The following is a 15,793-nucleotide window of genomic DNA, read 5'->3' as shown; positions in this document are numbered from 1 at the left end:
TTATGGTTATGGACGAAGTCATGAAGTATGTATTTATTAAATAAAAAGGCATCAGTATGCATATGCCTTGTCTGTAAACAATATTTATGTTATGTGCTAAATGTTGTGTGAAATTTCTCCATGATATTATCGTCCAAGTCAATCCTCAAGAGGGTTGAAAGATCCAAGACGAACAAAATCTCTAGACGCAGAGATGTAACGTCTAAATTTTCTAAGGAAAAAACCACATCCACACTCGTCCAACTCATGGACGAGACGGAGCCAACTGAAACAATCCAAAATCTGGACGAGAGAAAAAGTTGGCAAAATAAGTAAGATGGTAAGTAAAATTAGTTTGCAAGTCCTAAGACGAATCAAGCTAATTAAAAATACTACCTACTAAGACGAGTTAGACTACATGAAAAATATGTAATCTCGATATGGACGAGCTAAAGTTGGAGTTAAAATAGCTTGGCAACATTCGTCCATGAAAATGAAATCACTCGTCCATGCAAAGATAATAAAAATTCATTCAAAGGGTAGACTTCCTACGTCCAAAAAACCCTGATTAGTTTGGAAAGCAGAAACTACTTAAAAACCCGTCCTAAAACCATGGACGAGTATAATGTATTCTTGTTACATAAAGGAAGGTCCAAAAACAAAGGACCAAATAAAAAAAAAGAGAAAAACCACTAAGGTTAAAAGTCTCGTCCTAAGAAGGGGGAGCATTCACAACTGGTGCGTCCTGAGGCTGGGTACTAGCATCGTCTTCCACGTTGACGTCATCAGAGCCAGTCTGGAGAAGAGAGCTTGTGGCAGCAGCAAGGTTAAGCTTGATTGCATTAAAATCAACTTCAGGGAAGTTCTCAATAGCGTCCATTCTGAAATCTTCAAAACCAGCTGCATAATTGCGATCCAAAGTGTCTGTATATTCTTTGGACGACTTGAACTCAGCCACAGCGTCCTCTTTTGCCTTGGAGAGACGAGCATTCAATTCATCATTCATCTTCTGCAAATGATCAATGCGCGTATCCTTCTCCACTGCATCCGTCCTTAGCTCCTCAATCAGCTTGTTACGTTCCTTGACCTCGTCCTTAGCTTTTTCAGCAACCCCAGCCCATTTTTTACACTCAGCATTCACCTGCTGAATCCTCGTCTCCAACAAGACTCTCGTCTTGTCCAGCTCTGTTGCCTGTCTAGACGCTGCTATAAACTTGGACATGGCCTATGAATAGACAAAGCAACATAGAGTGATTAAATGAGGAAAAGTGGCTACCCAAATAAGGATGAGAGATACTGACATACCTTGAAGAGGTCATGGACGCCTGAATGTTCAAATTCCTTTAAACCCATGTTGTAGCACGTTTATATCTTCGTCCTTGACAGCCATCTGGAAACGTTTCCAAGCCAGGTCTTCGTTCTCAATAATGTTCGTGGAATGCTGGGACGAGCCAGGCGTGGTAGACTTGGCCAAAGGAGTTCTGGGTGGAGTCTTGGACGGCGTGGACTCCACTGGAGTGGACGAGTCCACATCAACTATCTGGACGGCAGGCTGGGACTGGGGAGGTTTGGACTTGACCACCTTGGACGAGCCTGACTTGACCCTTTTGTCCCTACGACTGGGGAGCCCTTCCAAGTCAATATTTTTTGGCAAGAACTTCCTTTTGTCCCCAACCGTTGGACGAGTCTGACCCTCAGGACGATCTTGGGCTTGACCCTCAGGACGTTTCCCCTCTCCTGCAATCTCCTTCCCTCTATTCTCTTTCATTGTTGACATTCCTAAGACGAGATGAACGAGTTAGGAAGGTACACATAAAAAAGAAAAAGAAAAGGAGGTTTAGCTAAGAACTTACTTTTTCGCACAGTAACTTCGTGGGCGATAGCTTCGTCTGAAGGCTCAGGACCTAAACCCCACTTGGCTAAGCGTCTTAGCGTGACAAGAGAACGAAAGCTCCTGTCTGTATGTAGACGAGCTCTATGGACGCGGTCACGATGGAATTTACTCAGGGACGGACGTTTGGCAGCTACAACACAATGAACAAACAAAGGTTAGAAATTGTAAATATATCAAATAGAAGTAAGAATAAAAATAAACAAGGGGAAGGGACGTACCTTCTGGACGAAGGTTCCCTAGTTCCCCAGTGTAAGGGGGAAAGGGATCCCTGCCAACGTCCACAGGGTTCCCTGCCCAGAAGCCTGAAACGAAAATGAACTCCGTCTTCCATTTCCTATCAGACGAAGCTAGGGACTTGATCAACCTACAATCATTCCCTCTAGCAGTAAACTGATAAAAACCTTCAGATTGACTTATGGCAGAAGGTTTATAACAATAAAGGAACTCGTCCACTGTAAGAGGACGGTCCCCACCAAAAACTTCCCTCCACAAAATTTGCATGGAGATAATTAGTCTCCATGCGTTAGGATTGAATTGACAAACACCTAAACCTAACTTAACTAATAACTCTCTATCGAAGGCATTTAAAGGAAACCTAAGGCCACCTAAAAAGTAAGATTCATAGACGCCTATACCAAAACGGGGCTCACAACACCACTCTCCACGGACGGGCAGCCTAGGGTTAAACTCGTCTGGGATTTGATACCAGGATTTAAGGCTATTTAACCTCTGTTCGTCCGTCTTAGAATGGACGCCTACAGCGCAGCTGAAGACGGTTTCTACCTCGTCCGTAGGATTGGACGGAGAACCAGCTTGAGAGCCAGAAGCTCTCCTAAGCTGTTCTTGGACGACCTCAATAGGGAGCCCAGGGGCCCCAGAAGAGTAGTTCTCGTCCGTGCTTCCTCCACTCTCATCACTAGCACTGCTAGAGTTAGACCTCTCACTAGTATCCTCACAGTACTCGTCTATGGCCTTATTAAGGCTATCAGTAGACGAGGAGGCAGCGGACATCTCTAACAAGAAACTTAAAACCTAAAGACGAGGAGAAGAAGAGTACCTGGCTCTAGACGGAAGAAGACTCTAGACGCAGAGAAACTCCTAGACGAGGCTCTAGACGACGGATGTCAAGGAAGAAAATCTCTGGAATGAAAAGGGTTAAGGGAGGCATTCCACTATTTATAGGATGCTGACCTAGGTAATCGAAACGACCCAGCCAATACGAAAGCGACACGTGGCATCTACCTCGGAAATATAAATCGACGAAATTAGCCACCAATAAAAAAATGACACGTGGTGCGAATAATTAATAACCAATTACCAGTCCAAAGACGTTCAACCATTTGGACGACTCACATGGACGAGGGGGCAACTGATGGTGTCATAAATAAATCCCCAAGTCCATAACTCGTCCATATGTCTCGTCCAACAAAAGAAGCTACAATAGGCGATGAAAATTACAAGCGTACTGGCGAACCTCGTCCATACATGGACGAGCAATACCTCGTGAGATCTATTTATCAGTTATGAACGTCAAGCCTTCCAAGATGATCTCGTTATCTTCCACTGAAGATGGACGAGATCATCCTTGAGGTGTCGTCCATCCTGACTATGGATGGACGAGTTCATCAGCGTCCGACCTAGGTAACTTCCACAGCGGTTATGGAAGTTACTCCTAATTCGCCGGACTCCTCGACATTGGGAACGGTTCCTAAACAGATAAACCGTTCCACACACACACTATATAAGGCTTCTTCGATGAAAGGTAAAGGGGGTCAGACACTTTTACTTTTGAGAGAACATTTCTTCGTTACAGAGAGTTCAAAGTAACTAACTTGATCATCGGAGGATTTTTGGCCGGTCCCCCACCGGTCCCCTCTGATTCTGTGTCCTTTGTATTACAGGAAATAGCCTAAAGATCAACGTTCGAGTCCTATCAACCCACTGATAAAGGGAGAATCATCATATTCCAATCAAATGTGATGCTTTTTTTTTCTTTTTTTCTTTTTTACTTCTTTAAATCATATGTTTCAATTTTTTATTTTTGAATTATAAGTTTTGCTTTGTTACATTTTATATTGCGTGAGATTTTAGTTTGTTACATTTCCTTGTTATATTGAATGCAAATTAAACAAGAATTTTATATGGTTTGGCCTAATGGCATATTTTTATTGGTGAACACCCTTGATGGCTATATGTTGTTTATGAAGCACTTCAGTTTACAATAAACTTAACGTAGATTTTATATATTAGAGAACCCTATACTAATCTTATGCTAACACTAACCCAAGGTTAATTTGTTTATTTTACAAGAACTTAACAAAGAAGCTGAATCAGCTCGTTTGGTTATGCAAGCGAAGCTGGAATTAGAAAAGTCTACACAGCGGAAGAACTTGATACAGTCTGAGATTGATGGACTTCTTATAAAGATCAAACAGTCCGACCAAGACCGAAGAAGAAATTAAGCAACTTCAAGAACAGGCTAAGCAACATCTAGAAGAGGCTAGCAGGGGTTTGGAGGAGCTTGAGAGCTACAGGAAATGCCTTTTGGAAGCCTTTGAAAACTTTGAATTTGAAAATTTGGCCTAATCTCTTTTTCTCTTTAATTTATTTAAAACTACTTATTTCACCTTCTTCACTTACTTCAAAAGTTCAAAGTAAAATTTTTGCTATTACCATGTCTTTTATGTAATTTTTAACTTCGTTTATGTTTTTGGCCTGTGTGTTAACACACTGAGTATTGAATAATTTCTTGCATCACATGCCAAATTCATTCAAATAGAGTTCCCCATAACGTAATTTTATTGGAAAAACTTGAACCAAAGATGATCCACAATTCAAAATAGTAGCTAGATTAATAACCCTCTCAGAACCACTAGCATATATTCAAAGATATTACCAAAATGAGTAGCTAAATGTGACATAACTGATCAAAAAACTTTCTATGAAAACAAAAGAATGAGATCTATGGAGAGTGACTACACCTCTTCTATAATTCTCTCTCCACATATTCGGGTCACATCAATAAAATTCGTACTTCTAATTGTAAGGTATACTAAAAACAGGGTTCAATATTAACAATATGTGATGATCCCTATCCTCTATTGGGTCTAACAAATACTCAGCAAAATAAACTCCAACTAATCATGATTTATTAATTACACAAAAAATGACTATGTTAGCCCAAAATTATGCATTTCTAGATTGTTATACATCTCAATGGCATAATAAAATCAAATAGGTCCTGTCCTGACCATAACTTTTGTTTGGTGCGTCCCTATAATTTAAAAGGAAAAAAAAAAAAAAAAAAGGAAGATGGGTTCACTCCAATAAGATCAATTTGAATTTTATTTTAATCTTTTGGCCTGAGTAATTACAGATTGTGAAAATTTCAAGTAATCTCTGCCTGTCCTCTCCACTAACCCCGTGCAGGCATTCATGCATTGCCAATTTTATGTTTATTGTCTCAATGTGTAATGAGTATGACTTGGTAGTTCTTTATGGATTATGTGATTGAATATATTAAACCATTAATCCTATTTGCTTTTTTACATAGGGTTGTCTGACAAGTAACTAAAGGAAACAAAGGATGGGAGAAATCCACAGTGGCAAGAAAACAAAGGAATCCACCATCATCCAAAATGTGAAGCAAAGTGTGGATTAACTGTCAGAAAAAATTAATGACATTGGAGACCAAAAACATATCAAAGACCAAATGATAAAATTTATGACCAAAGAAATTAACAAGCCATCGAGTACTTGCTTTAGAGGTTATGCAGGCAATGCTGGATCCTATTAGGATTGGCAAACCATCACCATTGACAAACGAGCTAGAGGCACTGGTGAATGGTGTCACTAAACAAGATTGCATTGGCTCAATCTGATGAAGAGTCAGAAACATCTGAGGCCATTTCAGAATCACTCTGATTTCTTGTAGATTTGTTTGATTAGTGTACAAAGGAAAACCCAGCAGATAGTCTTAAAGCTCAAGACCTCTATGAATACTGCTTTTAGTACAAGCAACGATAAAAGTTCAAGAATTTAGGAATGTCAACAGTTTTAGTAGTGTGGGATTTTGTATTATTCCTGTTGTGATCAAATATATAGGTTTGCCCAAAAATCCTGTGTAATCTAGTTTTTGTGTAATCTAATTAAAAAATCTTTATTGATTTTTTTTCTTTTCTGGTTAGAGTACTCCAAACTTCGGTGGCTGCATCCTATTGTTGGGTTGTGTTTTACTGCCGGGGTTAACTGTAGAAGGTCTTAGCCTTTCTATAAGGCAAATATGAGAATGACCCCACATTAGCTGGCCTGTAATAATAGCTCCATTCCCTTGAAACTTCTTTCCCCTGCAAAGAATATTTTATCCTCACCATTGTATATTCAACTTATTAGGTTAATTTTCTATGCCACTTCATGTGTTTGTGTTTGTGGGATTCAGATTGAATTTTTTCCCTTCAGGCCACAAAGATAAGAAAGGCAGTTAATGCCCTTTGAGGGCACGGGTCAAAGCAGATTAATCAGTTTTCATAGACAATTTTTTTAGTACAAATCTGTTGCCTCTAGCTGTTTGCCTGTTTACATTGATGATTATCCTTACATAAATCGACTTCAAATCACTTTACTTTAATGCTGCTATGATAGTTATTTCAGCATATATTGATGATGAAGATTCTGTTTCTATCTTGTGAAATCTTATATTGGTATTTTTCAAGTTATTTGTTAATTCAGGTTATAAACCAATAAATCCTCAAGTCATTTTAGTGTCATGTAATTACACATTTTTTTTGGAACCGAATTTATATTCGGTTAGGTATACTATAATTAGCTTCCAAAATTATACATCCCCTTATTACTAATTACTTTACTGATCTACAATATAATGGCAGACATCATCAGATACCCTATTTATTATTAAACTTTTACTGACCTACAAATCTTTATCCCATGTCTGTCGAGCTATTTCAATTCATTTCCTTTGACAGTTACAACAAAAACACAACGTTCCCGCATCAATAGCCAGATAGCACTGCAAGCTTCAAGGGCATGTACCAGTCCAAGGTAATAAGAAGCAATATTATTTGGTGTAAGGCATACTGAGAAAAATACTTTGGATAAAAATGAACTTCAGCTACTTTTTCCTTAGGTGACCCTTGATTTCAATACTCAATCTTTTCAATCTGATGGCAATACTTTCCACCGCCCAACATAATCGTGACTGTATTTCAATGTTACATGAAAAAAAAGATACAGTTAGCATAATATAACAGTAATTAGAACATAGCAGCTTTTGGATTGTATTCTATCATCAATATTTCATACATTAAAAGCAAGATCTTCTCCTAATTGTTGCATTGCTTTCATGAATGTGCTTGAACAGATGTGTTCTTCAATTAATTATTAATATTGTACACACAAACACCAAAGTAGTAAGAATCATATTCCAGGGACACTCTAAATCTAAAAGTTTTCATCTTGTGCATGCAACAACATGGATATGAGCTCTGACCAGTCATGCTCTTAAACATGGACAGAAATCACTTGTAAAAAACAGAAAAGGAGTGGATTTTAGTTTGCTAAAATTTTAGTTTGATCCATTTATCTTAGAAGGATTGTCAAGTTCTGAGTACCATTGTAAAGTTTCGAATATACATGTTTCCTGAAGGTATGAAAAAATAAGAACAGGTGAGACAATAATGTCATTCTTTTCAGGTCTAAATTCTAGTCAAACACTGCACCTGACAAATACACTTGAATTGAGAAATAAATTTTTTTCAAGAAACTTTTTAAAATTTGAATTAAATCGCCTCATCCTATGGTAAAAGAATATTTGGGGTCTAGTACCTGGGGTAAGCAGCATGTTGGGTGCTAGTATGATTTATGTCTCTTTTTTTTTTTTTTTTTTTTTTTTTTTTTTTTTTTTAAATTTTCACAAAAGAAGCTTGAAACTGCATGGTAAAAGAGAATTTCGAGTCTTGTACAATAATACATCTGATAATTAACTCTCAATCAAAAAAAAAAAAAAATTGTACTGGTTTGTATGGAGATTATTGATGAGAAGGTTTAAAAGCTCATCCTTCTCTGGAATCGTTGTGTTTGAGTTGCCTAAATGGAGTGAGAATTTTCTATCCAAAGTAGATGATAAATCCAACAATTATTGATTGTCTATCCAATTATAAAATGCTGCATAAGTCAAAGTCATCTGTCCTCAAAGTCATCAAATTTATCAAATAGAACATGAAATGGGTCTCATGCTGCAAAGCTCTTTCCTATCAGCCAAATTCACTTGACCAACAGAGACACAAAAAATTAAATCCTTTCAACAATACCATAAAATCTCCTCATTAATGAAAACCATATTAGCCAAAATCACTTGATAAACAAAGAGGGACAATGATGAATTTTCCTTTGCAAGGCAATCCTGTTGATAGCAGCAAGATTCTTCACCTCTCTGCAATTCTCAAACTCTTCTCTTGCCTTCTTCATCAAGTTAACCTTCTTCAAGTTAGAGACCTCATTGCATCCCCTCTTTTTTTGTGATGGGTTTCACCACTTCGCAAACCTTGAGTTGCCTACTCAGTTTTCTCTCATTCTCTTTCTTGTAAAGTTGCCTAATCCGATCACTCACTTTGTTCTCAAACTCCACAGTTTCCTTCAGAATTGCTTCATATAATGTCTCCCACTTTAACCACACCTTCCTTTCCCTCATACTTTGGACCACAACATTAGCACTTGAAAGTGACTGATAAGTTGTGGAAGAAATTCTAAGAGAAATTCTCTTGCTTAGAATTTCTTCCACAACTTATCAGTCACAATGCTCACATCTCTTCCTATGAATTTGGAACACTTCTCCACATGCATCAACTGATCAACATTGCAGTGTGGCAAAAAATTAAGAATTGAAATATCATATGCGAAAAATACCTCTAGACGGAGCTTGTCACCCACAAGCCCAGCTTATCGTCTTCTCCATCTCAACCTCAAGCAACTCTGACACAGAACCAGACCCATCTTCAGTTTCATTGCTCACCATGTTTCTCATGGCCAAATTTTGATTCTCAGCCATATTTGATTAGTTTCTGATCAAGAAGATTAGAAACTTTCACCGCAAGATTACTGCTCTATCCGTAAAAAGCAGTCTTTTAAGTCGGTCTCACATATATACCCAGCTATGCACCGACTCTCATTCTAACCGTCAAAAATGGATTAATGGGCCGGAAAATAATTCAAAATTTAAATTAAAGTCCAATTCAACTTTTTTTTTTTTTTTTTTTGAAAACTGAAAATATTTGGTGGCCCAAAATTAAAAGGCTCCAGTTCTTGAAAGTGTCAAAGAAATTTGTTTTTTGTTATTGGTTTGCTATTTTAATTCCGGTTTGCTTCTTATAAGTAAATGTTAAATTGAAATTTATTTCCATAAGCGTGTGAAAAACAACATAATTTAAGATTTGTTTTTGAATAAATTGAACATTTGAAGCAATCAAATTATACTGAATCAAAATTTTCTTCATTTGCTTCTTTTAGACTAAATTCCAAGGGGAAAAGTTAATGGATTGGTTTAGGAATACTTATGTAGTAATATTTCTAACCAGTTAAAAATAAATAAAAAAGGGTTTGGTTGTCACTTGTCACAAAACAAAAACATTTTTCCAATGTTCTTTGCAATTCACTCACTTTCTTTCACAAATTTTTTTACATTTTTTACTTTTTAACTCTCATTTAATATATTTTATTTAATGGTTGAGATTGAAAGTTGTTTTTTTCAACTTTCAATTTCAACCATTAATTACAATTACATCAGGTGCAATATTCTAGGTATTACACCTAATCTGAATCCGTTAATATCAGTGTTTGTGTCCATACTTTATATGTCCATACTTTATAGGTGAAGATCATGCTTATATTTACACTCTTCAAAGATCAATTATGTTGCAAAGTTCATATTGTCAAACTTCAATCTCCACAAAAAGCTTCACAAACATCTCTATTTAGTGCTAGGCCTCATCTCCCAATATGGGTTCAAACTGAACCTTCACATCAAAGAAGACATAAGGAATCCGGTCACCTTTCAAAATTGCATACCTTTGCCATTTGCCAATGTATATTAAATTATTAATTGATGTTCTCGTGCCTTACCAAATAAAGGTACTCCAATCAAATGGGAGCTAAGTGCACCTTCTAGGCCTACCAGTTTCACCTGTCTGATAACAGCATTTGGCTAGGTACATAACATGGGACTAGTATCCTCTTTACACAAATTTTTTGTTTGTTGGACATGAACACATGCTAATGGATCCCACTGCTACACTTTTTAACAGCAGTGGGCTCCAAGTCTTAAGGATCGGATGCCCTAGAATATCTTTCTTCCAAACCATAACTGGTCTTGTACGGCTCAAATGCCCTTCAAACATTTGTTGTCCTTCAAATAAATAATAATCTTTAGCTCTATTTTTTTTTTATAGCTTTTAGCACATTATTGGTAGATGAAACACGATTGCCATGATGCTTTTCTTAACTAAATAATCTTCAAAGATCATTAGGAATCATAAAGAGGTATCGGATATGTTAATTTAGGCCCAAACGATCTTCATTGGGATACTTAAGTAGGATACAAGAAAAAGATTGCATGGAAAGATATGTATATTGTATACCCAACGTATTAGAAATGAGCTAAAAGCCTTGTATCTCTGTAATATTTCCTAATTCTCTCCTGGGTTTAAAAACCATAGCACTTTTATAATATATCCTAATTTCTTAAAAAAAAAGATTTTCGTGAATCCTGTGCGTAGTGTTGGAAAATCTAGTTTTGCATCTCATATAAAACCCACAGCGGAAGCAACACAAGAATCTACTTCACTTATAATAGATAACATGTAACCTTGAATTCTAGAACAAAGAAAAGAAGTGTACCTTGGTGCAATAAAATTCAAAAACAAAACTTGAGAATACCATCAATCTTCATTTCAATTCCACATGGTGTCCAAGATAAGTGGTCTCTTAATTAGTTCTTACGTATGTTAATTTTCATTTTTGGAAAAGTGTATTTCCAAGATTCTGTAGAGAAAAACTATTTTCTCTTCCTTTTAATCATACGTGCGTTTTTAACTACCTTGGCGGTTACTTTATTTAATAACTCTTATTAAATAAATATCTGATTATCTAATTGGGTTAGCCTTTTGGGCCAACCTAATTGGGCTTAAGTGTGTGGCTTGAGATGGGACCAAAAGAGACTAATAAGGCTCTAGCTCCAATGGGCTTCAGATTTATCTGTCAACTTCTGACAAGCCCAAAATTACCATTAATTATATAACAAGTATCACAATGTAAATATAATTGCACTCTAGGCCTTATTAATAAATTATATCCGAAAACTTTAATATGATATCATTTGACCCCTCCATGAAATATCCATAGTGAACAAAGTCATAATAAACTGTCACTTTGTAAACAACTATTTTATTCCTTGAGTACCCAGTTTAATCTTTTAGTTATTCATATTTATGAAATTTAATTTCATAAATATAAATTTTAGTAACTTTTTACTAAAGTGGCTAGCCCTAAATAACCAGTTCCCATTAAACTTATCTCAAGGGGATATTTCATGTTTCTATAAAAAGAGATTATGGATTTCATCTTAAGAATATGTGTTCCCTTAACACTAAGTGTGGTTACCCAACATACTAAGTTTTTGACTGTCAAACTAGATCTCATTTCTGATATATAAAAATAACCTACATTTCATGATCGAGTTCACTATCCTCTCTAGATTAAAAGTCTATGAAATTAGAAGTCATGAGATTAATTATTCAAGTGACAATTGTTAATTTAATAATTAATCTCATAACGGTCTAGTTCAATATGTCTTACACACTTAAGACATATCAACACATCAACTAGAAGTCTCCATTTCCATGATCAAGACAAACCATCTTAGTTGATGAGTTATAGTCTTTGCAGATGAAATGCCCAATTTCATTACCGACTACAAACTATATTTTGAGTTTACAAAGAACTAATGATTTATATCTTCTATAACTAAATCACATACAATACATCTCAAGGACTATGATAATGTCTCATTAGTTCATTTATAAATAATCTCATATAATTAAACAATTTAATTATTTATAACATGCCAATAAATTGGATTTTAGGGCACAAACCCTAACACGTAGAATAGTAAAAACTTTTGCATTGGAGATTAGGGTTTGGTGTGTTATTTTGAGAGAAAAAACTATACTACTGCATCTTGTATTTTTCCCAGTGAATATTGAAATCACTACAACTTTGTGGACGTAGGCAAATTGCCGAACCACATAAATATTGTCTTGTGTGATTTTTTTTTTCTTTAGCACATATTTTTCTCTATTTTTCATCTCACAGATCTAGAAATTTCAATTCTCTCTCTTCCTCTTACTCTCTAATTCTCTCTCTTCATCCTTTTACTCTCTGACTGTCTTCTCTCTTCCTCACAAGCATTACTTGGTGGTGAGCTTCGCTGATGGCTGGGTTTGGGTTTCCGTTTTGGTTTTGGTGATTGGCGTGGTGGTACCTAATTGTGTTTTTTGTGGCTGGTTGTTGTGCTGTTTTGGTTGCTGCTAGTGGTGGTGGTTGCTTTGGTTTATGGTGGTGGTTTTAGTTTCTATTGATGGTAGTTGTTGAGTTTTGGTGGTTGAATGGGTGGTGGGTGATGCATGCATTTATCTGAGGATGGATTTGGGTGATAGGTGGTTGAAAAAGAGACAAAGAGGAAGAGAGAAATAGAGAGATGGGGGAAAAGAGAGAGAAAGATGAGTTATATTATTTTATTGGATAGTGTATATTATTTTAATGAGTTGTATGGAAATATAGAGAATGAAATGTAGGGTGTATTATTAAATGAGTTGGTAAAATAGATAAAGTAGTCTTTTGGGTTGTAAAAAAAAAAAAATTACATCATCGAATACTACTTTATCTATTTTACCAACTTATTTAACAATACACCCAACATCTCAATTTTTATTTTTACATACAATCCAATAAAATAATATAAACTACACAATCAAATAATATTTAAAAAATTGTTTCTCTCTCTCTCTCTCTCTCTCTCTCTCTCTCTCTCTCTCTCTCTCTCTCTCTCTCTCTCTCTCTCTCTCATGGTGGTAGCTTTTATGGGTTTTGGTCCTAGTGTGGTGGTGGTGTTAGGTTTTGTTGATGGAGGTGGTGGTGGGTTTTGTTCCTAGTGGTTGTGGGTTTTTTTTCGCAATGGTGGTGGTGGGTTTTGTGGGGTTTTTCCTGTGATGGTGGTGGGTTTTGTTCACGGTTTTGGGTTTAATTTGTGTTATTTTTTTTCTTTGAATATCTATGTTTGTGGGTGTTTGGTGGAGGTGGGTCTTGAGGTGGAGATGGGTCTTCTGGTGGTGGTGGGTTTCTCTTGGTATTCTTTGAGTTTTTATATGGCTGTGTAGTGTGATGGGTTGTTGATTTGGGCTTCATTTAAGTTGTTGGGTTGCTTCAAGAGGAGTGACTTGGTGAGAGAGACGGGGAGGAAGAGAGAAAATTAAGTAGGAGAGGGAGAAAGAGAAATTGAATAAAAAGAATAGCGCTGATTTGGAGGAAAAAATAAGAACTAAGATGTTTGGTGAGTTGTAAAATGGAATGGTAAAATAGATAAAATAATTTTTCAAAATATGTATTTTTTTAGACACCCGGATGTGAATGCTCTAATAAAGGTTGTACAAGTACAACCTTTACTATAGCAAGTATGTAAAAAATTTTATATGTGCATATTGGGATAAAGCTTGGTTTTTGTGTTTTGGGGAGTGGGGTTGTAAAATAGATTTTTTTGGAGTTTAAGCAATTCCAATGTTAACTCTTTTATAAATACTCAGATGTGAATGCTTTAAATATAAAACCCAGAAAATCACTTAAAGCCATCTTATTGGAAACAAAAATGTTATTTCAGTTATTTTAATTCTACATAGCAAACAAATGAAGGCGTATCTTGCAAGCATGTTTAAGGCAAACGTTTTGGAAAAGAGGGCAATGATATAGAAATGTCCCTATATTTTAGACAGAGAAAAATTCAAGAAAAATGCACCAAGAAAAGAGAGGATTACCTTTTCTATGCATGGGTCCTAATATATTCACATTCGAGAAAATTAATAGAATATTCAACAAGTAATAGTGCATAGGGAATTCTTCAAAGGGAAATTTTCGTTTATTAAAAAGGTAAATGAGTGATCATTAGATTCATTACTTTCTAGTGATCGCTGTAATGTACCACTTCATCAGCATCAAATAAGAAGCATAATTTTTACTACACTATAAAGTTAAAACAAATTTTATATCATGCAAAAAAATTTAAAAAAAAAAAAAAAAAACATTGCGTTAAGTTTGGAAAATTGGAAAAATCACAACAACTCAACATTATCCCTAAAAGGTGAGGCTAATTTAAGTACTAAGAGCATGTTTGGTAGACTGTAATAAGTACCGTAATGTAATTAGGGATGACAATGGGGTGGGGCCGAAGGATGGGGTCTTTGCCCCCGTCCCGCATGAATTTTTCTTGCCCCATCCTCGCCCTACCCTTCCCCGCATGTCGGGGAAAATTTCTTGCCCCATCCTCGCTCCTTAAGGCCCCGTGAAGCCCCGTCCCACCCTGTAAAACTTTATTTCTTGTTAATTTTCCTTACAACTATTACCATTTTTTCACACTCCTTAATGAGTGTTTGGATTCACGTTTGCATTTTCTGCGTTTTTTTTTTTTTTAAATTTTTTTCCAGCGCGTATGAACAGTAATCGCACTATTCATGCACATGGATTCACTGTACAGGAGACAAAGTGCACTATTCATGTACTGTTCACGGGTCCCATGGTACTATTAACATATTTAAAAATTATTTTGCTACAGTGTTTTTAGTTTTTAGTTTTCAGCAAAATAAGTTGTATCCAAACGAACCCTTAATAATGGACAAACTATATTTCTCCAACAAAGATAATATAAAATAATGGAAAAAAGAAAAAAAATTAAAACAAATCTCCTTGGCAATGTCATTAAACAATTAAGCAACGTCGTTAAACAATTAAACTATATTTGGCAACATCATTAAACAATTAAATTAGAAATCATAGCACCAGCAGCACATACACAAATAGGTATTCATTGGCCTAAAAAACACTAAAACAAATCTCCTTTATAACTTTCTTTTCCTCTTTGATAGGTCTAGTGTTTTTCAAAACATCCATTCAATGGAAGATAAGAATAAAGCCACATTTAAGATGCGTCTCTTTTACCCAGTAAATGTTATAAACTACTAAGTAGTATATATTATTTAATTCCTCCCATTTTGTGACTTTTCATAGAGAAAGGGACAAAGTCTCAAACCTGTACCTCATAACAGACAAATTGCGCGCACACACACACAATGACACAAACACAAATATTCAAACTCAGACCCATACCTCGTTAAAAAAATATATATATATATATATATATTATGTTCATGATGAAATCTAAGTTAAGAAAGACATATGAGTCATGAATGAAATCAGTAATTCAATACTATATAAATTTGTTTCTAATAAAGACAAAAAAAAACGTTAAAAGTGGTACCTTATTTCCAACTTTGCTACGGAGAAAAAAGAGGTAGAAAGTCACGTTAAGTAGAATAAAATAACCTGGTGATATTTTTGTTTAAATAGTATGGTTTTAAAGTATGAAAAAATTACAATTTAACCCTTATTAATGTGGAGCAGAGCAGGGTGGGTCTAAAAAGTGTAAATCCATCCCCACCCCGCCCCGTTGTGCAGGTCTAAAATCTCACCCCATCCCCATCTCACCACTTTTGTGGGGTAGGGAAAACCAGCACGAGGCGAAGCGGAGAGGAGCGAGTCAAGCGGGGCGGGGCAAAATTGTCATCCCTAAATGTAATAGTTATTCCT

The 15,793-nt window shown here is 35.9% G+C and overlaps 2 protein-coding genes across 2 annotated transcripts; both read right to left on the bottom strand.

The window, feature by feature from the left end:
* Positions 1 to 691: 691 nt before the first annotated feature.
* LOC115951576 lies at positions 692 to 1,343 on the bottom strand. The gene is made up of 2 exons (XM_031068753.1): positions 1,285 to 1,343; positions 692 to 1,204 (listed from the first exon to the last, which is right to left on the bottom strand). Exons 1-2 carry the CDS (start codon positions 1,330 to 1,332, stop codon positions 692 to 694), a joined length of 561 nt encoding a protein of 186 aa, XP_030924613.1. The 5' UTR covers positions 1,333 to 1,343.
* A 1-nt stretch (position 1,344) lies between these two features.
* LOC115951574 lies at positions 1,345 to 3,560 on the bottom strand. The gene is made up of 4 exons (XM_031068752.1): positions 2,092 to 3,560; positions 1,833 to 2,003; positions 1,422 to 1,758; positions 1,345 to 1,369 (listed from the first exon to the last, which is right to left on the bottom strand). Exons 1-4 carry the CDS (start codon positions 2,882 to 2,884, stop codon positions 1,345 to 1,347), a joined length of 1,326 nt encoding a protein of 441 aa, XP_030924612.1. The 5' UTR covers positions 2,885 to 3,560.
* Positions 3,561 to 15,793: the final 12,233 nt, after the last annotated feature.

Source organism: Quercus lobata, chromosome 7 (genome assembly GCF_001633185.2).
Source record: "Quercus lobata isolate SW786 chromosome 7, ValleyOak3.0 Primary Assembly, whole genome shotgun sequence".
NCBI lineage: Eukaryota > Viridiplantae > Streptophyta > Magnoliopsida > Fagales > Fagaceae > Quercus > Quercus lobata.
This window is presented reverse-complemented; position numbering and strand designations above follow the sequence as displayed.

Excerpts from the sequence above, each read along its gene's own strand:
- LOC115951574 (XM_031068752.1), bottom strand. The coding sequence starts at position 2,884 with ATGTCCGCTGCCTCCTCGTCTACTGATAGCCTTAATAAGGCCATAGAC. Across the intron at positions 2,004-2,091 it reads AGGGAACCTTCGTCCAGAAG|CTGCCAAACGTCCGTCCCTG; the intron begins GTACGTCCCTTC and ends ATTGTGTTGTAG. Across the intron at positions 1,370-1,421 it reads ACCACGCCTGGCTCGTCCCA|ATGGCTGTCAAGGACGAAGA; the intron begins GCATTCCACGAA and ends AAACGTTTCCAG.
- LOC115951576 (XM_031068753.1), bottom strand. The coding sequence starts at position 1,332 with ATGGGTTTAAAGGAATTTGAACATTCAGGCGTCCATGACCTCTTCAAG. Across the intron at positions 1,205-1,284 it reads GCGTCCATGACCTCTTCAAG|GCCATGTCCAAGTTTATAGC; the intron begins GTATGTCAGTAT and ends GTCTATTCATAG.